The sequence below is a fragment of the Glarea lozoyensis genome (genome assembly GCF_000409485.1).
Source record: "Glarea lozoyensis ATCC 20868 chromosome Unknown GLAREA16, whole genome shotgun sequence".
Taxonomy (NCBI): Eukaryota; Fungi; Ascomycota; class Leotiomycetes; order Helotiales; family Helotiaceae; genus Glarea; species Glarea lozoyensis.
In genome coordinates this window covers 1,646,134-1,669,518 of record NW_007360990.1, presented here as the reverse complement: position 1 = coordinate 1,669,518, position 23,385 = coordinate 1,646,134, and the positions used below count along the sequence as shown (strand labels likewise).

Sequence of the window (23,385 nt, the reverse complement as noted above, 5' to 3'; positions counted from 1 at the left end):
AAATGAAATCTGCTGACCATACTAGTAAGCCATTCAATGCCATGGGATACAAATTGGGCTCTGGGATAGTCACGTATTATCTGAGTTAACATCTTATTGAAATATATTTGAGAACGACAAGTAAAACCATGCTCGTTCCTTTTGCTGTTGTCGTATTGCTGGTTGTATCCCACGTGACGCCGGCCCACTCCTAATTATGGGTGCCTACACCTACGCCTACATTAGCTCGGCCGCGCTGCTTAAACCATCCCCGCCAGGCACGCCTATCGTCAGAGGCATCGCATTACACCACATTTTCAACTTCACTGGAAAGCACGCGAGCATCACCACAACCACATCATTGTCGCTGCGAATGCGATAGTCAGCGACGATGCAGTTGACCGATAGACTACACTCATTCCTCCACGTATTCGTCGTCCTTGCGCTGTGCACCACCATAAGCGCCTTTACAGTACCATGGGCCGCCAACAATCCTCATGCCGCTCCCACAGAGCGTGATGCACCCTCTGATCAAAAGCTTAGATCCGTCTTCCCCCAGCTTACATGGATCCGAGACACTGCCATTGAAAAGATCTTTCGCATTCCGAAGAAGGATTCGAAGCCGGATTGCCATAAGTCCGGTCCGGCATTTCACTCATCAAATAATCAATTGCCGGCCAGGCTGCTTGCAAAGTACGGAGATGATGTTGTCTTGCGATTCAACTTGACCACGTCGGAGGAGGAAAAGGCGTTGGCCGAAGCAGCAGACATCCTCTTCTTGGATGTGTGGGAATTTACGAACAATTGGGCAGATATTCGTCTTAGAAAGGATGATGTAGGTACTTGGGAATAAATCTGATCGATAGGGCTGACAACAGTGATAGATATCTTCTCTTCTTGGGCTACTACCCTCATCTCTGAAAAACGCACATTCGCCTTTGATGCCAGACCTTGCCGATTCCATCTACCGCAATTATCCGTCCAATTCAAGAAATAAGCAAGCGTTTCCACCAAGTCACGATCGATCCTTCACCCCCTCGTTGAAGACGACTGATGGAGTGGACAACATCTTCTTCAGCGAGTTTCAACCCCTTTCGGTTATTGTGCCATGGATGCGATTGATGGCCTCGATGTTCACAACTCATGTACGAATGATAAACATAGGAACTAGCTATGAGGGGCGAGACATACCTGCGCTCCGCGTTGGCGTATCGCCGAATCTTCCTCAGGATACGCCAAAAGAAAGAAAGACCATCATAGTTTCTGGTGGTTCTCATGCTCGGGAATGGATTTCAGTGAGCACGGTGACATATGTAGCTTGGTCTCTCATCACGTCGTACGGAAAGAACCCAGGAATTACGAAACTGCTTCAAGAGTTTGATTTTGTCTTTATTCCAACGACAAATCCAGATGGATATATCTACACCTGGGAGAATGATCGATTGTGGCGCAAAAACAGGCAGGAGACGAGTTTGAGATTCTGCCGAGGTGTCGATATTGATCGATCATTTGGATTCGAGTGGTCAGGTACAAAGACAGAAAGCAATCCATGCTCCGAAAACTATCCTGGCGAGGAACCTTTCCAAGCAGTAGAGTCGCATCGATTGGCCGAGTGGGCAAAGAACGAGACGGAGAACAACGATGTGAAATTTGTTGGATTCTTGGACCTACACTCCTATTCGCAACAAGTCCTATATCCTTATTCATATTCTTGCAATGCAGACCCACCAAGTCTGGAGAATCTCGAAGAGTTAGGTATGGGAATCGCTAAAGCCATTCGCATCGCTAGCGGGGAACAGTATACCGTGGCATCAGCCTGTGAAGGCGCTGTATCATCTGCATCCGGCGGTGTGTCACGCATGGAAACCGGAGGAGGTTCCGCGATCGATTGGTTCTATCATGAGTTGAAGGTTCGATACAGTTATCAAATCAAGCTTCGCGATACCGGTAGTTATGGTTTTCTCCTGCCAAAGGAGAATATCGTTCCAACGGGTGAAGAGGCATTTAATGCCATCAAGTATTTCGGTGATTTCTTGCTGGGGAACAGGGGTATTGAGAATAGACTTTTGCCTGATGTGGTGGAAGAGCATGTGCAGAGTCCGTCATCCGAAGTTCTAGACGAGGACGTAAATGAGGAGGAAGTCATCGCAGATGACTCGGAAGATATCAAGTGGGATTTGAGGCGGAGGAGGTGAACGATAGGGGTTCGGTTATCGGGCGGGCGTTTAGAGCAAGGGCATGGCGTTTTAATGGATATCAATGTCTTCTTTTATTACACTATGTCAAATATCAGAGCTGGAGTATGCTAGAATTTCTAGCTTAGAAGGAGGATTAATTTAAAAACTCACGCTTTTGGATAGGTGACGGGGAAATGTATTATGGCTGGAATTATTAGGACCATGTAGTTTAACGACGATATATTAAATAACCTTAACATGAAGTGTACTTCGGTCAGGTTTGTGGTATTTTGATCACTAATTTTGGAATCAACTGATTGGTCTTATTTCCTTTATCAATGCGATTAACAATTGAGAAATGAAATAGACAACTGAGTAATTATCATCCTACTATCACAAACGCGGACCAGGTTTCTTGACTGCGTATTTATTCAACCTACTGTTAAAACGTCACAAACGCTGCATCTCACCCCAAATTCCACCCAAATCGCCCGCTTGATATTATTTTGCCGCCAGGCACATGCACGGCCAATAAAATTACCCAAGACTCAACAAACACACGCATCTATGCTAGTGCTTCTTCGCCAAGAGTTGTGTGTCAGATGGAGAGATTAGGTGTATGAGAAATGGAAGAATTATTGGAATGGGAAATATGTTGTATCTTTAGAGGGAGGAGGAATGGTGATTGATGTCAAGATTGAAAAGGTGAAATATTGCAGACTACAGGCCGGCCCCTTTTGTCCTGGCTAGATATTTTGAGATTTCTAGATCGAGGTTAAGAGGAGAAATGTTTGGAAGGAGGGCGGAGAAGAGAAGGCTGAGACGAGATTAACATTAAGCAATGAGCATCAGTCAGTTCAATTAGGAACTCTAGCTTACAGCCCATCGAAGCATGGTTGAAAACCCTACCATCCATTTCCGCCATGACTCTCTCTTGCCAGCCTTCCAGTTTTCCAGCATACCCAACATATTCCACCCCTCAAAGCACAACAGTAATCATACAAAAACCCAAAAACCCCCTCACATGTCGCAAGCCGCGAATCCCACAAACAATAAAACCACACATCACCCTTCTCCTCACATTCGCGTATCCTACAACTTCGCCAACCTTCCACTAGCATACCCACTCCTCCCCTTCACAACTTTATACGCACCTCCCCCCTTCCCAAACATCGTGCGTAGATCTCTCGCAAGCAACGCCGGTTTCTCGGTTGCGTAGAAGTGGCCGCCGGACTCGTTGAAGGCTTCGTAGACGACGGGGCCGAGCGTGCGACACCATGTTGCTGGGAGGACGGAGATTTCTTTGGGGTTATATGCTTCAGATACGTTAGTATAGCTTTACATGAGGAGGGAGAGGATAAAGGCAGGGGATAGGAAAAGGAGAAGTACCGAGTCCCAACTTGACTTTCGGAATCCATCCTTCCACGATGTCACGAGTAATCCCACCCTCGCCCGTATGCATAGTCTCATAATAAATCCGATGCGCAGCCCCCGGTCCCGCTCTACTAAACGCGTAGATAGCAACCCATCGAAACACCTCCTCGTCACTCCACGGATACTCGTCCGTCCAATCGTGCATTTTCTCATAGATCCAGGCTAGCAACGCGACGGGACTATCCGTGAGCGCGTACGCCAGCGTTTGCGGTTTGGTGGCTTGTTCCATGTAGTAGCCGCGGCCTTCTTGCGCGAACCATTCTGTGCGTTTGAAGCCTTCTTCTTCTGCTTTGGTGTAGGAGGTGAGTTTGTGCTGGGTTGCGAGGATTGGGTTTTTCTTGAATTTTGGAGGGGGGGCGCGGAGCATGTTTATATGGGAGGCCATGCAGGAGTCTGGGTAGAGATGGCCGATGGCACGCGTGATGTAGAAGCCCCAGTCGCCGCCTTGGGTTACGTATTGGGGGTATCCGAGGGAGAGCATGAGTTTGTGACATGTTTCGGCGTATTGGGCAATACCGAAGCCTCGGGTCTTGATGCCGGAGGAGAAACCGAAGTTTGGAAGAGACGGGGCTATTATGTGGAAGGCTGGTCCACCGGGTTTGCGGAGGTGGGGGATTAGAGGGAGGACTTCGAGGAAGGAACCGGGCCCTGGGAAGTGTTAGTTGGTATCCCGGTGGCCAAGAAGTTCTGGTTGGGGAATGGATTGGATTTGGAGGACGTACACTATTGAGGTATTAGCATTGGACTTGAAATACAAGAAATTACAATAGACTATTGAGGAAGTTGGTATTGATTCTTGGATGAGAAAATGGAGAAAGAGTAAAGCAAGAAAGATCAAGATTATAAGAACATAAACCAGAAGCTTATAGGAAAATCGAGTTGAGGAAGAGGCCTTGTTGTACAACACAAACAGTTCAACGCCTCCCACCCATCTCACTCCCAACCCAAACATCACATACCACTAAAGAATTCAAGAACCAAAGAAAACTCACTCACCCCATGAACAAACAACAACGGCACCGCCCCCTCAACCTCACTCCTCTCCCACACAAAATGCACATCCACCCCCCCAAAGCCCTCCACCTCCACGGGCGTCACAAACTGCGGCACCAGATTCAGTTCCCGTTCCGCCTGTCGCCAATCCCACTCGGCGAACGCTTTCGTCAGCCTCTTCATCTCCGCGAGGGGGACGCCCATGTCCCATTGCGAGGATTGGAGTTCGTCGGGGAATTCTGCCGCGAGGAGCTTGCTCTTGAAGGTGCTGAGGGTGGAGGGGGGGATGGAGATTTGGAAGGGCAGGGGTGTGGGGGGCGTGGTGAGGGGGGTGGTGGACATTGTGGGATGGGTGGAGAGGAGAGAGGGAAATATGAAGAAAATCCGGAGATGAGATTGGGATACAATCAAGAGGATTGTAATGGTGTAGATAGGTGTTACATTTGAGATAAGATGAGATGTCGTCCCCTCAATGAATGACGTTCCTTCTTGCCGAGGAAGCTAGATGTGTGAACCCCTCACCACTCGCGGGTATCACCTAGCACCGCATAACGCAGAATTCAAGCTTCGCACCTGCGATGTCTCATACTGAAAACGTGATATCAACATGTTTCCATGTTTAGGATGTTCCGATATCTGGAATTGTGGGTATGTACGACGTCGTCGGGTCGGGTCGGTTACACCTGACGTCGGTTTGAACCGAGGATTTAGGTCTGGGACAACACCACAAGTCTAGATATATATATATATATATATATTTAAGAATAAGATTTCATAATATCCTCAGACTTGATATCCTCAGGATTATGATTGTGTGTTACAACCTAGTTACCGTGATCAGATAAGTTCTACCCACAAAAGAATATTTACGCAGCGTAAGAAACACCAGCCTTCACAGCACTTAACGAAGAAGCGTCCGCCAACATCACATCTCCTCACATTCCGCGCATCGACTCCCATTTTCTTACGCTTGTATATAAGGAGATGGTATATGTATCCTAACCGCAGTGTTCAAAACCAATTCCACGCGCACAAGAGAACCACTATCACTACTCGCACCTGATCACTCCCAGTCCAAATCGACCAGCACAGTACTCACTACTCACCAGTCATTCACATGATTAGTCCTGTATAAATGCAACAATTCCTAAAAATGAACGCTGGTGGAAAATAAATGTATCTAGGGATATCAAGCGTCATGACCTGTCCTATCAGCCTGGATGAGTTGATTCTGGGCTTTAGAGTGGAAGCGATTGTATCGGGTATGTATGTTGGCATTGAAGCATGTACAGAATTGATTTAGTGTGATTCAGAAGCCGATGATATATCATGTTTCGAGTTCTCAACCTCATCATAACCTCACGTCACTACAAACCTCCTCACACGACATCACCGCCCTCGTTCTCACCCCAATCCCCACACCCACAACCTCCTATCTTCCCCAACTTCCCCTATCTCACTTCCCCATCTCCCCACAGACCTAACCTACCAGCCCCGTACAAGTCACTTGATATCCTGCGTGCTGCTCATCATAAATAATAATAATACAAATCGCTCATCCATTTTTTTATCTATTTATCTAATTAATCTAAGAGGGGAGTTGTTTCTATCATAGAGTCGAGTCTTGTCTAAAGCATCATTTCCAATCTTACACATCCACCACCAAAACAGAGCAGAGAGAGAAGATCAGATCAAGATCAAAGTAGAGAAACCACATACATTCCACCACCAAATCTAGAGATTTCTCGCTCATCGTACAGTTACAGGAGTTGCTTGATCTTCTATAGAACAAGAAAAAAGAGGTCTATGACGATTTCTAAACACGCCGTTCTAAAATGCCAAAAGCTTCTACTCATCTATAACCCGAGAACCCATGCAGTAGTAGTATGTTGGGGAAACAAGACGGGAAAAAAATGCTCAGCAAAAACGCAAAATGATGAGAGCCAACTACAACAACTACACCCCCCGCTATATACAATCCTCAACACATCAAAAATCGAAAATCTCTACTCAAAAGGAAACCATATCCCAAATTCTAATTGACTGTTACAAAAGAAAATATGTCCGGGTGATTTTGATTGAGTGGTGATATGATATCGATGTGTGAAGAATGCTTACTCCCAAGAGATTGGGAAGTGAGCATTTACACGTACTTGCACATCATGGCAACCATCAAGTCGAAAAGACCGATAGCCTCAACGAAAGCGAATCCGAGAATGGCGTATGAGAAGAGTTGACCACGCATGCTTGGGTTACGGGCAACGGCCATGAGGAGAGCAGCGAAGACCATACCGATACCGATACCGGCACCACCGAGACCGATAGCAGCGGAACCCATACCGATGTTTTGGGAGACTTGGACCATGGCGGTGGCGATCTCAGAGGAGAATCCACGCTTTGACTGTTGGGCAAAGGTGTTTCGGGTGGCGTGGGAGAGGATCTGGGAAGCTTGTTGACGCTTCATGGCGGTGAATGGGGAGGTCTTGACTTGACGGGAGACGCCTGGAAGATGTTAGTTGATGATTCAGATCGAATTGCTGATGCCATTGATGATGCTCAATTGATGGCAAGCTCATAGATCGATGACCTCCTGATGATAAGGGGTCCATTGAAGCTTTCCATGCCATTGATATCCCCATTCACATCCAATTGAAAATAAAATCCAGCTACATACCAGAGAAAGCACGTTGGCCATTTGACTTGATGTTGGTGCGGAGAACTGGGCGAGCGACCTTTGCGGAGGTAGAGCTCATGAGGGAAGCCATCTTTGGCATAACCATTCTTGAAGCGGCCATTGTGTATGTGTGTGTGGTGGTGGAGAGGAGATGGGATTGATTGGACTGTTGCGAGGAGGATGGAGATGCAAGACGAGCAAAGCAGAGAAGAGACTGTATGTAGATGGGTTGGGGCGGTATCTAAGGATTATCAAAGAAGGAGAGGTTGGAAGGAAAGTGGTGTGGATAGGAAGTGGAAAATTTTTCACGAGGTCGACTGGAGCTGTCCTGAGGACACAAGGAGCTCAGACGATATTGGAGCTTGCTGTCGACCTGGATAAGGTTCGGCTATTTGGGTGTGGTATTCGGTATTTTGAGCTCTTATCAAACTGAGATCTGAGGTATCCAGCTTATTTCCTCTTTGGGTTAGAGCGTCAAGTTTCTGCCGCATGCTTGGACGGTTGAGGCTCAACAATCCCAGTAAAAGTCCACAGATGTGGATTGATAGCGGATCTCCGATGCAAGCTCGCGCAAAATCAACAACATCATCCATGACAATGAAATGAGAAATCCTTGATTGAGCTGTTTGTATATTCGGGTGTTTGCGGATACAGGAATATTACATGCTTCTAACCAGGAGCTGTATATGGGATCAGATGACTGGTTGTAAATGCTGGTTGCGCTCTGAGGGTGTGCTGATTTTGGTAAAATGTGGTATCTTGCTGACACCGCAGTTTACCAGTAAGCATGCGTGAAGCCGCTGGGCAGAGGAAATGGAACACGTGGGTTGGTTCAGATATACATAATCTGCCATTCCCCGAGACCCGGGAAAGCGCAAGCAAACGAAAAGTTGAAGATAGCAACACGCATTGAATATCACAAACAAAACCTTGAACATCAAACACTGAGCATTGAAATCAATACAATCACAGCAAGGCAAAAAGAATCAGGAGTACTACTCTCAATCTCACCAGATGACGGTCGTTCATGGCGAAGGTTCAAGAGATGTCGTCAAGAGGACATCTGTCAAAGAAGCTCGACTCGCGCGCTTGGCATCAGCCTCAGGATGCAGGTCACACCAAGCACTTCCTCGCTCCCTGCTAGTGTGGCGCTCTGATGCCGGGTTTCTGGTCCGACATAACCCGATATAAAATTTCAAGCCCCTGATATATGGGAAGATATTTTCACGGGGAATATGAATTTTGCAGTTTTATTACATTCACATAACTCAGCTCCTACGATCCTTTATATCGATGCACTGATTTCTTCCAATTCCAAAGACATACAACACACCACCCCCCATTGCCATCCTCGTCCTCCCGACCCAGAAAAAGACTTTTCTCTCCTTTCCACACCAGACATCCCGCGCTCCCGTACCCTAGACACCGCCTACACCCCCCCGACGACCCGTCCCATAAATTCGGAGACCAGGCCGGCGAACGCCTCTTCCCTAGGATTCAATTGGTCAATGGCTTCCAGATGCGAGATGACATGGTGAGACAAAGAGCAGGGAAGAGAATTTTTGATCCGCGCGGAAATAGACTGGCGCGAGAGAGAGAGTCGTGCAATCACCGAGAGATATGAAATTGTGTTTGCATAAAGGGAAGGCGGTGTCTTTTATTCGAGGTCATGTTTTTTGTGGTCTGGTTCTTCGGGTTTGGTTTGGATCCTTCTTGGATGTCCAGAAGCTATCGAGTCTTTTCGTCAAGAGACATGACCTTCTTCGGCGAAGAATCATTAAGTCATGGTCTTAAGGATCTTTTTATCTACATTCGGGGTGAAGCTATAGTAAGGCCAAAGGTAGGGATGTCATCATCGTCTTCTATCATTAGGTATCTACGGCTTGCCCTCATATAAACTCCAATGCGCTTCCACGCAATATAATCATACAGAATCATCAGTTCCCAAGCTCTCATACGCCGCTCCGCCCCTCGAACGCATGGTCATCAGTCGAGGTGTTTCGTACATCGCTGTGTAGTCGACCACCTGTCCACCAAGTAATGCGGTCCCGTTTTCCCTTTTACCAAAAACAGGCGCCGGGTCGCACCAAAAATCTTTGCAATTACCAACACAGCCATTCGAGAACGGATTTCGGTTCCGACGCTTGTTGGTCTTGCCTGTCGCTGTTTCGACAAAGGTATCGACACCAAGAATCTTCTTCCATTGCTTAAAGCACCCTTCCTTGTGGTGATGATGGCCTGGTGCATGAGTGGGAGGAAGAGCTGGATCTGGTCCCATGCCAGTATCCCCAATTTGGGCGCCGGCTTGGCTGGCGGTTCCTGTGGTGAGCGCAGATGTGATAGCCATGGAAGCTTTACTTCCATGAGAGTGATTGGTGCCGCTCATGTTCTCCCAGGTTGTCATCGCTCTTGAAATTTGGACCAACTGGACGAACATCAACATAGTGACCCACGTTAATTGAAGCGCTGCCCAGATACAAAGCACCAGTGTATATGGATCGGCGTTCACGATCTGGCAAAGCTCCGGCGCAAGAATATTGCAGACCTTGCCCTCTTCGGTGGTGTCTCTCGCAATAGTAAAATCTGACAAACATTAGTGAGAGTTTTCTACTAACAATGGCTTGTAACTTACATCCAATTGCAAGTCTGACGAGTAAGAGAACTCCGGTCTCTAAAGTCACTAGGTACAGGAAGAAATGCCTGTGGTTATTGATTCCAACACAGTTGTACACCCAGGGGCAGTGGCTAAAAAAAAGTTGAATTGTCAAGAATCAATGGAGGAATCGAATACGTACTGATCGTGCTTGGCAACACATCGATTGCACCGCTTGCAATGCTTACTTCTCAATGGCTGTCGAACCATACATGTTGTACAGAAGTTTTGAGCATCGAATTTCCACAACGAAATGAGCTCATCAATAACAGCCTTTTGAGGGCCAAGACCTCCAAGCTTAGGAACGAAGCCAGGCTCGTAGACCATGGTACAGAAGTAAAAGTACCCGCAGAGCGTAAACGAAACAGCAAACGCCAGATTCGTTATTGGAAAGGAATTATAGGTGGCAGGGAGGATAGTTGACAACCATCTCACCCCGACCCAGAACAATGTTGCTGCAAAAATACCAGCTAGCCAAGGCTGAGAATGAGTTAGCTTTTGTCAGTTCTGAGGTACATTAGACCAACTTACAGTTTTGTGCATATGTCTCATATCCGTTGGAGCATATTCCATCACCTGCATCGCTACCCACTGCAATGAATATCCAGCAAACAATGCAAGTGGTATGCCCGCATACACCACCATATAACTGGATATCGAAATCATAACCCATATTATTAAAAAGGGAAATAAGAAGAAGAATTTCGTCATAAACGCCCTTTTGTCTTTCAACAAGTACGAACTCCCTGGGAAGTCCAGTGACCGAGGCATCGCATCATCATTGTAGCCACTTTCAATCAGCGCCTTATGCCAGATTCTCTCGGTTTTCATCTCTTCCGCCGTAATCGCTGGTGTTTTCCCGGTCGAAGTTTCGGCAAATCGATCCGCTCCATATTCAATCAACTTTTGTATGCAGCCCTGTGATCCTTTTACAAGCGCCCAGTGTAACGCAGTAAATCCAGTCTCATCTGCCGCATGTACATCTGCGCCCCATCTCAGAAACAGATCCACGCATGCTGGATATCCTTTATACGCAGCCCACATCAGACTCGTGTGCCCATGCGTATCCGGTATATCGACCGAGATGTTTTGGTGTAATAACAGGACCAGGAGGAATATGTTCCCTTCAAACGTCGCCAGGTGTAGAATATTATAGCCTTGAACATCCGTAACTAGAGGATCCGCGCCGTGTTCGAGTAGAAGATGTACGGTATAATAATGACAACGCTGAGCCGCCCACATCGCAGGTGTTGCAACTGATTCTCCCCCCTTCTTATTAACATCGGCACCTCCTTTCAGCAGAAACTGGCACATCGCATACTGGTTATTGATCGCCGCCCACTGCGCAAACCATTAGCATATATCCTCCGTTCTCAGATCCCCATAGTACAAACATGTAACGGCGTAATCCCCTCATCATCGCAATATGTCGCATCGAACTTCCCGCTGTTGAATAGCTTCTCCATCGCCGGCACATCTCCGATTCGAGCCAACTGCATTATATCGTCTGCAACTTCCTCCGGCCCAGCGGCGATTATATCGTCCATCTCGACATGATCATCATCACTCAGCTTCGGCGCAACGACCGCCGCCTTCCCATTCATGATTGCCAGACTTGGAGCACCCTTGGTTGCAACTGTTGGCTGTGTAATCTTCTCCTCACTCGACATGCCTCCGTTGTAGTCTTCGAAACTGAGTAGGGCGAATTGGGTATAAGAACTCAAAAAACTAATTCACGCGCGAAATGGAAAGTTCATGTTCAAAGATGCGGTCGTGCTTGCTTTACGAAGTGAAATTGCAAAATAGATATGCTGCTTACGGGGACGCAGCGAGGCTGAGCCAAGAGCTGTGCCGTGACCCCGGTTCGCGAGCGCTTGCAGGCTAGATGCACCCTAGTGCTGCACAAACGGATTGCCATTTTCGACCGAAGCCTCGCAGCGAACGAGATCTGCGTCACTGACAGGTAAAACGTCTGGGTAACGGCAACGAAATGGCTTCGAGTTGGGTTGACGCTCTATTGAGCCCCTCGCCATTAGTCCTGGGAATCACAGTTATCATCGCCCTTTTAATCCCCATCTTCCTGCACTCCTTCGTCTTTCGCGCCAGCGGCCTGACCACGCTCCCCTCCATCCTGCTCATCGGCCCAAGTGGCTCTGGCAAGACCTCCCTCCTCACTCTAGTAAGCCTTCCTCCTACACTCCCTATACCGTATTAACAATACCCAGTTCGAGCGCGGCACCCAAGCAGCGCAAACCCACACCTCCCAAGCCCCCATCGCCGTCGAATGCGACCTCCCCGTCGGCAAAACCGCCAGCTCAGCTAGATACCGCAGCGAGCACGACCCCGCGAACCTCACGACGAAGAAATTCCTCTTGATCGACACGCCTGGGCATGGGAAACTGCGACATCATGCGCTGGACAATCTCACGAATCCGCAGAATTTGAGGGGGATTATCTTTTTGGTGGATGCGGCGACGTTGTCTGCTGGTGACGAGGGATTACGCCAGACGGCGGATTATCTACATGATATCTTGTTGATTCTGCAGAAGAGAATGGAATCGAGTTCTGGCAAGAAACCAAAGGAGATTCCGCTGCTGGTTGCCGCGAATAAGATGGATCTTTTCACCGCGTTGCCTGCGGCGTTGGTGAAGAGTAGTTTGGAGGCTGAGATTACCAAGGTCAGGACGTCGAGGAGTAAAGGGCTTTTGGATTCGGGGATTGGGATGGAAGAGGATGGGGAGAAGGATGATTGGTTGGGTGAGGTTGGGAGTAAGGACTTTAAGTTTGCGCAGATGGAGGAGTTTGATGTGTTGGTTGAGGTTAGTGGGGGGAATGTTGCTGGTGGTGAGCCGGTTACTGAGAAGTGGTGGAGGTGGATTTCTGAGAGATTGTAAAAAGTATGGATATATAACGATATTTAACCTCTACTTTAATCGCTCTAAATAAAACCCAAACAATCCTGTAAGACTTCGACATTCAAATTAAATTCCGGCCCTAGTCATAAACGGATTCCCATACTAAACTCAATAGCCAAATCTTCTACGTAAACACAACTGGACGAACATTGAAGTCTTCTAAATGAAGACATGTTAACTCAACCAGTAAACGAAGATATTCGTGTTTACTGCGTCATTTCAAGCTCTTACGCTATGCTGGTTCCAAATCACCTCTCTGCCCTTACGGTCTCGCTTAAATATCCAGCCCCTTTTCATCCAGTCGAATCAAGTGCAACGCAGGAGACTAAACATTGTTGACAAATCTGAGAATCGAGGCTTAAATAGATGCAGTAAGTATAGTGGAACACATATCAAAAAAACACTTCTTCAATACTACCTTAACATGCAACTTAGATCGCCCATTTACATGGTCAGCCTTCATATTCCCATCAAAGACCGACCAAACAGTGTTGAAATTATTTCTATTCATTTAATCATCTCACACCTTCTTATCTGAATGCTCGCACATCTATCTGTACCCGCAAACCTCAAAAATTCCCATACCATCCGGATGTTGAATCTACCCATCTCTCCCAAACACCACCCAAACGCCAAACGTCAAATACCCGTCAATCAAATCAAACCTTCGTCTGCTTAACCATCCAACTAAGCAAATCAACCTTCGTAACAACAGCAACCGGTTTCGCCAGGCCTCCTTCCGCTTGACTTCCCTTCTCCGTGACAATCGCCGCGCTATTCCACTCAAAGAACTTGCTGAGCGCCGTGAGTGGCGTATCGAGTGTGATCTCGACGAATTTGCGTTTTGGGTCTTTTTGCTTCTTACCGTCGGTTCCGTTCTCGAGACCGTTGGTCTTGGGTGGCTCGCTGAGTCTGCTGATGTCCTTGGGGTCGGTGACGACTTCGGGGATGGCGGAGAAGTCGAACATTACGTCTGAAACGGGGCTTTTACCTGTTGCGCGGCCACGGCTGATCCAGGATAGTAGATTGCCCAAGGTGACAAGACCGACGAGCTTTCCGCCTGTTGGTGCGAGGACTGGGAGTTGATCGAAGCCCTTTTCGCGCATGGTTTCGATCGCCTCTGAGCATGCGGAATCGGCTAGGACGGTGGTGACTGGCTTCAGACGGAGAGCGCGAAGAGTCGCTCCAGAGTATGGATCTTTCTTTTTTGAGGGTGTAGATTCGAGCTTTGGTGAGGTTGGCGCGCTGGTAGGTGGTGAAGGAGGTAAGAGGTCATTTACTGCTAACCAGTCGTCGTCGGCGAATTTGCTGAGGTAGCTTCGAATGCTATCGGGAAGGATAACCACGACTATGTCTCCCTTTTTGAGTCCCAAATCCTTGACTGCTCGAACCATTGCTGCCATTGCACTTCCGCTGCTACCTCCAACAAGAAGGCCTTCCTCTGCAATGAGACGTCTGGCATACATGAAAGATTCCACATCATCTGTCTTATACCACAAATCCACCGCCTTCTGATTCAAAACTTCAGGAATAAAGTCATAACCAATTCCTTCAACTTTGTAGGATTCGTTGGCGTGTTCCTGGTTCAAGCTCTCTGGGAGAGCGAGGATAGAGCCAAAAGGATCAGCAGCAATAACTTTGATGTCAGGGTTATGCTTCTTTAATCCTTTAGATAGTCCAGTAATAGTTCCACCAGTTCCGGCACCTGCCACAATTGCCTTGATCTGTCCATTTGTCTGCTGCCAGATTTCCTCTGCGGTACCAAACTCGTGCGCATTTGGGTTGTTCTCATTGGCATACTGATCTAGAATATGCGAGTTTGGAATTTCCTTTTGTAGTCGTCGCGCAACTCCAATGTGAGATTCTGGAGAGTCCCAGGCAGCTTGGGTTGGTGTACGTATAATGGTTGCGCCAAGTGCTCTTAAAACCGCAACTTTCTCTGGAGACATCTTCTCAGGAAGGGTGATGATTGTTTTATAGCCCTTGATGGCTCCGACTAGGGCAAGACCGATACCACTGTATATTGTTAGAAGTTGCCATGCTAAATAATTGCATGCACTTACGTATTACCACTTGTTGGTTCAATAAGAGTATCTCCTGGCTTTATTCTCCCCGATTTCTCTGCCTCCTCAATCATTCGCAGAGCGATACGATCCTTGACACTTCCACCGGCATTGAAAAGCTCAACCTTTGCGTAGACTTCGGCCTCGATTCCCAAACTCTGAGGTATCTTATTCAGTCTTACCAGCGGTGTGTTGCCAATCAACTCGGTGGCGGATTGCGCAACCACCGGGGGAACTGCTGGCTTCGAAATGGTAGACATGGTGATGCTTGTTATGTTGCAATTGCAAAATTGCATATCAAAGGGACACAAGAAGTGAAAAACGAGCGAGGAGAGGTACTTGTATTTGCCTTCTGGACTCGGCTGCAGAAATTATGTTTTCCAGCTGAAGGATCACCTCAGTGCGGGTACTGACGGCCATAGAGGGGTTATTGTGGCGGGCAGGGAAAGGGACTTTGAATCTTGGCATAGCACCAAGCCGAGAGGCGTTTTATTGTTGGCGAAGGAATATTCGCCATTGGTTAGAAGAATTACCGTAATGAATGATGACCTCAGATGAGAAAACACCAGAATGATACCTTAGGTAACTCGACGAACTACATTTTGTTCGAATTATTGTAGTATACACTCTTCATGCCTGGAGATATCCCATCTTGAGCCGTTTGCCGTTGCCCCACTCGCTAATCGTCTGTTTCTAAATTAAGCGCAAGCCTCAGGAATCTATCCGTTTTCAACATCCAGAGTACGAAGTACCGCCTCGTATCTACAGTCATCAACGACTTTCTTCACAACCACATTGAGCGCGCAAACTTCCCCGCTTCGAATCTCCTTCTCGTTCGATACAAGTCACTCGTTTCAATTCTCATACATAAAACGCCGCGATGCGTGCTTCCAATGTCCTCTTCCTCGTAGCCTCCGCCGCGCCCCTGGCACTCGCAGCTCCGGTCATTACGTCTCCAGCAGCAGGAGCTTCAGTTCCAGGAGCAGCAGCGTTAACGGTAAAATGGGCAGATGATGCGGTGGCTCCGTTGAGCTCGACTATGGGCACTTGTACTGTACAATTGATGGCTGGATCCAATACAGTTAATCAGGCAATTGTGGCAGCACTAGCCCCAGTTGCAGTCGGTCTTGGAACAGCATCAGTTCCCGTTACGGCAGCAGTCTCTGGATCTGCGCCAAATGCATAGTATGGGCTTGAAAATCTGATATGTCATTCAAACGCTAACATATCATCTAGCTTCATTTCGATGTTGTGCAACGGAGCGACAGGAGGAACTTATCAAACATTCTCTAGCCATTTCACCCTCACAGGAATGACCGGAGCATTCCCTGCGGCAGTCCTCGCTGCTGCATCAGCAGTTACCGTCACTACACCTCCAGCAGTCATCAACAAACTCGCGACTGCGCCGGTAGCTGCTCCTGGAGCTCCTGGAGCTGAGGATCCAGCTATGTTTACCGTCCCATTCAATCTCCAATCAGGAACAATTAGATATGCTCCTATGCAGCCGGTTCCTCCAACTGCTATCACTGCTACGAATACGGCTCCTCTCTACCCAACTTCTGCTGTTCAATTCGCCGTTACCGCCTTACCTATTGCGTCAATTGCGACGACGTACACACAGGCTGCTACATTTAGCGTCGCTTCCCATCCTAACTCGGTAAGTGCTCTATGTCACTCCTTTTCTCTTGGGCTTCCATCTTCATTTGTATGTGTGTACCTCTCATACTAATTATGACCCAGGCGGCCGCTGCATCATCACCGGTAAACGACATGCAGAGATTCTTGAACCGATGGAAGGATTAGTATACTGTATATAAGGGGTTATGAAACGTATAATTTGGAATTAGGAATGGAAATAGGGAGTACGGCGTTAGGACGGCTCGGGCGAGCTACATTCGAATTGCTATAACGGGGTATACCAGAAGAATAGTAGATTGTTATGCATTACATAGAAGTACAGTGATTGTTGAGGTTCAAATATCAATCTATGAGCTGAAGTCCGTGTCCTTTGATTTACTAAACATTTACGGCAATTGTCACAGGTTTTTTTTTGTTGCATATGTTTATGTACAGTAGGAGCGATATTTATTGATTCTCGCTGAGGTGCGATAAGTGATTATATACCCCTGAATTACAACGCTGTTTACACAATAAAGAAAGTATCAAAAGTTATTCGTGAGGGTACCTAACGCCATGCAATGTAATTCAATGCCATCTCTCCTATATCATACGTTCATCAAACTCATCACTTCCCGTCCTCTCCATATTCAAACCTTCAACGATTAAGTATCAAGTCGCCTAACCGCACCACTCCCCACGCCCGCCCCAACAGCCGGACTCGCAACCTTCCTCTCCCCAAAATTATGAAGCCGTTCACCGATCAGGTACACCTCATCTCGAATCATCATCCGCCAATCCTTCAACATCCCGAAGATTCTCCAGAGCGCGAGAGTCATGATCCACGAGGCAAGACAGATAGGATAGGCGTACCTGTATGCGATGAGATGGATTTGCGGACTGTTCTTGAAAACCGTAGCGACGATGACACGGGCGATGCCGTGAGGAATCATGAGCGCGGCAGTGAGGAGGAGAACGCCAGGGAGGATGAAACCGCGTGTTGCGAGCCCGGCGTCCGGGTTGAGGTAGCCGTTTCTGGTGACGGCGCGAAGGGATTGAGCAGGTCGGGAGTTTTCATGCCAGAGGATGAGTCGGGTTATGAGTTTGACGTAGAGGAGTCCTAGGGTCCAGCTTTGAACAAAGTGGACGACGTGGCGTTCTTCGGCTGAGAAATAGGTGTGGAGGGGGAGGATGAAGTAGAATTCTACTACGAATGCCGAGAGGGTGGGAAGGATGAAGAGGAAGGCACTGTATGTCCACAATATCCGTGCTACGCGCCACGACATTGTCGCTGTGCGGGCGAGAAGATCCAGAATATTATGAGGTCTGTCGACATAACCGTTGAATTCATTGCGTAACCAAGAAATGAATTGCCGTACGTGCAAAATCGAATAAAGAGCAGACCCCAGGATATAAATGCCTATTGAGAAGGCATATACATCGTTTTTCCTGACGTGGGCAGGTATAATTTTGGCGAAGACGTAGCGTCCAAATACGAGCGGGACGATAGTGATACCAACTCCAGTAAAGGCGGCGAAGAGCCAGATGAATAGTATGAACAAGCATATCCGAAACTGGAAAAATGGCGGAATGTAAACCTGCTTGAAAAGATTGTTCTTCTTGCCATGTACTCCATCCGCGCGATCCCATTTGCCGTCTACCCTCTCATTTGAAGAGCTCACTTCCAAGAAGATTCTTTTACCCTTTGGAATCCTGACTTGGTCGGATGCAGGTGCTCTAACATACTTCCCATCTCGACGGAAATATGCTCTCAACTCGGGTTCTTCATTGAATGGAGCGTCTCTCTCTTCGGCGCTTACAGGATGAGATGGATCCCCGTTGACTCCTCGGAAGATATCTAGCCAATTCTTCCTCACGTGGTATCCCTCTTCGTCAAACTTTCTCTCGTCGAACATGAACCATGTAAGTCGTAGCATTCGTGCACACTGTCGGAACCACCAGGTGTACATTGCGTGTAACCCAGCTGAAGGCTTAAAAAATCGTACCGCTAAGGGCATTAAGAAGTTGTAAAAGAGAAGATCGATAGGAAATTCTAAGACCGGCTCGTTCGATGACCAGTGTATCGGAAGGACGCTGTTGAACGCCAATGCTAAGCCCCAGACAACACCACCCAAACAAATTACAACCAGAGCGCCATATACTAATGCACTGAATAATATTTTTCGTAACTGCGTTGCCACGTTCCTCTCTAGCACGTCTCTTACAGGATGAAATGTAGGGTCGTCTGGATCGCGAATGAAGTCTGGGGAAGTTAGTATTGTGTTAAATGCAACGAATGGAGATTTACTTACAGAGCACACCTTTGCGCATAATCTTCCGACACATGGAAACAAATAGCGCAAAGTGAAACATGTAACATGTCCCTACGAACCAATGAACGAACATGGATGTGAATGGAGAGGCGATGATGAAGTTTATTCGGGACATGATGGTTGCATTCTCGAAAAGTGGAAGAAGAGCAGCGTCCAGTAGTAAGCCGCAGTACAACGGGAAGACGAGCATCTCAATGCTGATGATAAGTATAACCTTCATCACACCACCAGCTTGGTTTAGTAGATCGAGGATGCTGGCTTCCCATTCGCGTCCCACCTGACTAGAGGAGAAGGGAGAGCCTTTGCGGACGTACATAGCACCGAGTATACACAAGGCAGTGTAACCAGCAAATATAGCCCAAAATCTCGCCCAGCCATCCCAAACGCTGAGCTCGAGGTCTAGTGGTGACGCTCGCTCTGCAAATTCTAAACTGATGACCCACGTGTCCGGCTTGACAATGAGCTCCGGTAGAGTGGCTAAAGCAGTCCAACAGTACCGGGCAGACTCAATGATATACGAGCCAATGCCATCAGGGCTAATATGCCAATCGCCAACAAATACGAAGACGATCAAGCTTCCGATCCCAGTAATTGTGTTGACGATGAGAGAATGAATAGAGTTCAGTGCTTCGTGAGAAGCTGCTGAGAAAGCAAACATCTCGGAATCGGAAAAGCTGCTCAAGCTGTCTATTGTCCCGTTGACGATTCTACCCATAGCATCATATGACATCTTTGCTGCCGTGGGGCCAACGTGAGATTTTGTCAAGATGGTAGTGACAAGTTCTGGTCTATGCTCGCCTCGCACCAAATAGTACCATAGATATAATGGCGTTGAAAGCAGAGCTACGAGCATGTAAGAAGCCAGACCGATGATGGACAATGAGAGATCCTGCAAGAAGGCTGCGCATCCGAATATCATTCGAAGCGGAAGTTTGAATGCAGGGCCAGGATTTGCAACCAGTAATAGAAATATCCTTCCGATGTTGTATGGTATCCAGACCCCAACAGCGACCGCAAGAGCTAGCAAGAAGGCGCTAAAGAGAGCATTCTGAACCAAGCTGAATATTGGACCGCGCATTCCAACAAGCTCCATAATACCTTCGAAGTCTTCAGCATCATCAATGGCATCTTGATCATTTGGATCTATCCCGGCTGCCAGAGCCGCTGCCATGACCTCGCGGTCTTGCTCGGCGTCAACCTGCTCAAAAGGTTCATTCGCTACAGGGACAAAGGGGGGCTCAGCAGCTAAATCTTGAACGATGTGTTCGTCATCACCTCCACCATTGTTATCCGCTTCTTCGTCCACACCACCCCAAAAGAAATCTGCCACGTTTCCAAAGAAGCGAGGAGCTTCGTCGGGTCTTGCAACCACAGGCTCATGCCGCTCGGGTATTGGATCACCAGGGACAAGGTCAGGGAAACCTTCGAATTCAATATCATCACCGACTTCGAGATCACTATCACTGTCCTCCAACTCTGCCTCTATGGGGTTTGCGTTAAAAACTTCCTCCACATTTGAATAAGTTCGTACAGTGCCGTCCTCGGCAACAACATCTATAGGGCTTTGCTCCATAGCTGTAATTTCTGTTTCGGACATGAGCAGCGGAGGAGCACCATTCAACAAGGGCGCTGCTTCAGTTTGTTGCAGTGACGAAGTGTCCCAGGGGTCTATGTTTGAGCTATCCATAGCTTGTCTTACTTGACTGGAACTCTGGCGGGATAATGGGGAATTTTCTTTTTCTTCCTGGAGGCTTGCGAACGACCAGTTGTTACCCCCAAGCAGTGAAGTGCTGTCGTCGCCCGAAGGACCATCTGACCGTGCTCTGGATCTTGAAGCTCCTGCAGCGGATGTTTCGACATCTGGCGGTTTAAGAGACCGTCTTTCCAGTTCATCTAAAGTCGTGTCTCTGGCGAACGTAATTTCGTTATCACGGCCGTGATGTGATGAGGTTTCTGGCACGAGAAATTCTTTAGCTTTGCCTTTTCCTTTGTCAAGGGCGTTGTGAGTTTCTTCTGGATCTCTTTCCACGTCAGAGGCTTCCGTCGATTTAGACACATCTACCCAGCTTTCAGAGCTCGCGCTGCTTCCCTCATTATCGCGGGGCACTGAGCCTAATGCAGGTGAGCTGGGCCCATCCAATGGAAAGTCTGCAAACTTGCCACCCAAATTTCGCACGTCTGGGCCATGGATTGGGGAGGGCTCAGAACTCGAGTCTTCCAACTGTTTCATGGCGTTTACCCAATACCCGAGTTCGGCAGTTTTATTCTCACTCTCAATGATGCGTAAAACCTCTCGCGGATCACTGTCTGCACGCCTCCAAATGGCAAGAAACTCTTCAGTCATTCTAGGCTCTTCCGTAAGCCGTCGCTGTATCTCGACTGCTGGAGAAAACGCATCCCGTGATGGCGTTGGCCGACTTTGAGAAGAGGATCCAGCATCGTCAACGCCGGCAAGTTCTTGTGACTCCTGGATTGAGTGTTCGGCACCGGCATCGTTGGGCGGCGTTGGTTGAGGTGCCTCGTCAAGGTCTCCAAAGTGTACATTTCGCCGTCGCGCTCGAGCAATTCGCCTCTCTCGATGGTCGGGCAGCGCAAGTTGCCGTTCCTCGTTTCTGGGCGCTCGTCGAGGTTCGGCGTTCCGAGGACGAAATTCTGGAAGAGCTTGTTGTCCGCGAGGTCTTTCAGCAGCTGGTGCTTCTGCAGCAAACCCGGCTCCCATGTTGATACCCGGCTGTTGTTGAACTACCCATTCCCGTATCAGAAATACCAGGATGAAGCAGACTACGACAAGGACCGTGATAATGTATCCCTCTACTATTGCAATAACAAGGTCATTAACATAAGGGTTCCGTGTAAGATTCCGAAGAAATGAAACATCGCTCAGAATTGAAGGATGCGAAACGGTAGTTTTTGCTGTAAAGTGATCGGAAGAAATTGTCCCGTTCGTTGACCCATCGGAAATCACCACGCTCTGCATTCTAAATCCATAATAAAGGCTTTTCAAAAAGCCCGCAGTCAAGGGGTCAGAGCTGCTAACGTTGAGTGTCTGAGAAATGGGCGTCAGAAACCCAAATAACTTTTCCACATGATTTCCAACACTGGCGGATGTGGTTTGGCTTGCTTGGAAGGGTGTAACAGGCGACGTTCCATTTTCCGTCAGACTGGCCAGATGTATCTCCCGGGCAACTTCCAGGACTTGGTTTGCTGTAGAATTACGGATTGCATGCGTTCTTGAGTAGCTCGATGGCCACCCTCCGTCGCTAAACCAAAACAGTAACCTCCATACCTGCCTCAAAATGTATGGTAGGCATGCTAGCCAAACCAGAGCCACCAAAACAAAACGAAGCCATGTCGCTAAGTTCTTCACAATATGTATTATGACATGACGGACCAGGACCGGGAAGGGCAGAGACTGCGGCATATTCGGGGAATATAATTTCGTGAATCTGAACGGTGTCTTGCACAGCTCGCAGTGCTTCTTCTGGGAATGTGATAACCACTCCATCAGGCAGTCTTGGTGGACGAACTTAATACTTCCACTACATTTGCATGGATGGAATAGAGGTTCGGCATCACTCCCATCACCTCTACATATCCTACAAGCATCTGCATTTCCATCATCCATCGCCTCGGAATTTGTCGCAAACTCCGGATCGTTCATAATGTCGGGAAGGTGGCCAGGGACAGCCACTGAGGACGTATTGTCTGCCATATTTGAAAGGTCGAAATCGACGAGGAAGTAGTGAAAGAGGTCAGCGAATCGATTTCTGTTGAGGATGAAAATCGGCTTGAAGGCAAAGCCTTACAATCAGCGATATCGTAGTACCATCTGAAGGTCTATTGAACCTAGGCCCCGCGTATCCTCAGTGTATTGGGAATCAGTGTGTTTGGGTATGGTATGATGTCAGTTGCAATCGAATGCCAGCTTGTATATAGTCGGTATACTTTCGTGTATGCTTGAAGCTTTGCAGATTGATGGGCAGGTTGATGTAATATGGGATGGGAGGTTGTAATTCACCTGTTCGAAGATACGGCTTTGGTAATCCAGGGCCCGGAACAATATCGGGCCGAGCTTTGTTGCTGCACTGGACTGCAGGATAGGTACTTTTTCATGTATTCGCGGACGTCTATAATTGGCACTAGCATTGCATACCTGTCAAGATACTAAAACTTTAGGTTATCACATGAGAACGAAGACTCTATCAATGTATTGTTGTAGTTGAAACGATTGTCTGTTGACATGTCTGTACCTATGAACCCTCTCTGCTGATATACTTCAGAATTTCATTAGACTTTTAATTATTTTTCTTTGTGGAATAAAAGGAACCGAGTTCAGTAGTTTAAGAAGCAACCTTAAATACCGCGATGGTCATTTCTTGCTACCCTGATGAAGCAATCATGGTTGTGTAAACCGCGTCGAAGGTGCGCAAACATAACCATATCAAACCCTGAGCTCGCAACGATTCGTACATCGCTTGGACTAGTCTAACCTGACCATAAGGTTGTTTAGTAATCTAGATATCACAAAGTCATATTCATTCTTAGTT

General features: G+C 47.7%; 8 protein-coding genes across 8 annotated transcripts; 3 read left to right on the top strand and 5 right to left on the bottom strand.

Moving 5' to 3' along the window:
• Positions 1-370: 370 nt before the first annotated feature.
• Positions 371-2,174, top strand: GLAREA_07805 (Zn-dependent exopeptidase; the record flags this gene model as incomplete). Its single annotated transcript, XM_008082492.1, has 2 exons — positions 371-814; positions 864-2,174. 2 exons carry the CDS (start codon positions 371-373, stop codon positions 2,172-2,174), a joined length of 1,755 nt encoding a protein of 584 aa, XP_008080683.1.
• Positions 2,175-3,248: 1,074 nt separating this feature from the next.
• Positions 3,249-4,925, bottom strand: GLAREA_07804 (alpha/beta-Hydrolase; the record flags this gene model as incomplete). Its single annotated transcript, XM_008082491.1, has 3 exons — positions 3,249-3,472; positions 3,546-4,238; positions 4,583-4,925. 3 exons carry the CDS (start codon positions 4,923-4,925, stop codon positions 3,249-3,251), a joined length of 1,260 nt encoding a protein of 419 aa, XP_008080682.1.
• Positions 4,926-6,726: 1,801 nt separating this feature from the next.
• Positions 6,727-7,378, bottom strand: GLAREA_07803 (F1F0 ATP synthase subunit C; the record flags this gene model as incomplete). Its single annotated transcript, XM_008082490.1, has 2 exons — positions 6,727-7,085; positions 7,258-7,378. 2 exons carry the CDS (start codon positions 7,376-7,378, stop codon positions 6,727-6,729), a joined length of 480 nt encoding a protein of 159 aa, XP_008080681.1.
• Positions 7,379-9,181: 1,803 nt separating this feature from the next.
• Positions 9,182-11,580, bottom strand: GLAREA_07802 (Ankyrin repeat-containing protein; the record flags this gene model as incomplete). The annotated part of the gene is made up of 5 exons (XM_008082489.1): positions 9,182-9,840; positions 9,890-9,937; positions 10,099-10,390; positions 10,442-11,251; positions 11,305-11,580. The coding sequence occupies 5 exons, from the start codon at positions 11,578-11,580 to the stop codon at positions 9,182-9,184; spliced, it is 2,085 nt and encodes a 694-aa protein (XP_008080680.1).
• Positions 11,581-11,900: 320 nt separating this feature from the next.
• Positions 11,901-12,804, top strand: GLAREA_07801 (P-loop containing nucleoside triphosphate hydrolase; the record flags this gene model as incomplete). The annotated part of the gene is made up of 2 exons (XM_008082488.1): positions 11,901-12,089; positions 12,136-12,804. 2 exons carry the CDS (start codon positions 11,901-11,903, stop codon positions 12,802-12,804), a joined length of 858 nt encoding a protein of 285 aa, XP_008080679.1.
• A 680-nt stretch (positions 12,805-13,484) lies between these two features.
• On the bottom strand, positions 13,485-15,148 carry GLAREA_07800 (Tryptophan synthase beta subunit-like PLP-dependent enzyme; the record flags this gene model as incomplete). Its single annotated transcript, XM_008082487.1, has 2 exons — positions 13,485-14,841; positions 14,889-15,148. The coding sequence occupies 2 exons, from the start codon at positions 15,146-15,148 to the stop codon at positions 13,485-13,487; spliced, it is 1,617 nt and encodes a 538-aa protein (XP_008080678.1).
• A 620-nt stretch (positions 15,149-15,768) lies between these two features.
• On the top strand, positions 15,769-16,691 carry GLAREA_07799 (putative beta-1,6-glucan biosynthesis protein (Knh1); the record flags this gene model as incomplete). Its single annotated transcript, XM_008082486.1, has 3 exons — positions 15,769-16,073; positions 16,125-16,545; positions 16,629-16,691. 3 exons carry the CDS (start codon positions 15,769-15,771, stop codon positions 16,689-16,691), a joined length of 789 nt encoding a protein of 262 aa, XP_008080677.1.
• Positions 16,692-17,170: 479 nt separating this feature from the next.
• GLAREA_07798 (RING/U-box) lies at positions 17,171-22,550 on the bottom strand (the record flags this gene model as incomplete). The annotated part of the gene is made up of 2 exons (XM_008082485.1): positions 17,171-18,768; positions 18,818-22,550. 2 exons carry the CDS (start codon positions 22,548-22,550, stop codon positions 17,171-17,173), a joined length of 5,331 nt encoding a protein of 1,776 aa, XP_008080676.1.
• Between the last annotated feature and the right edge of the window lie 835 nt (positions 22,551-23,385).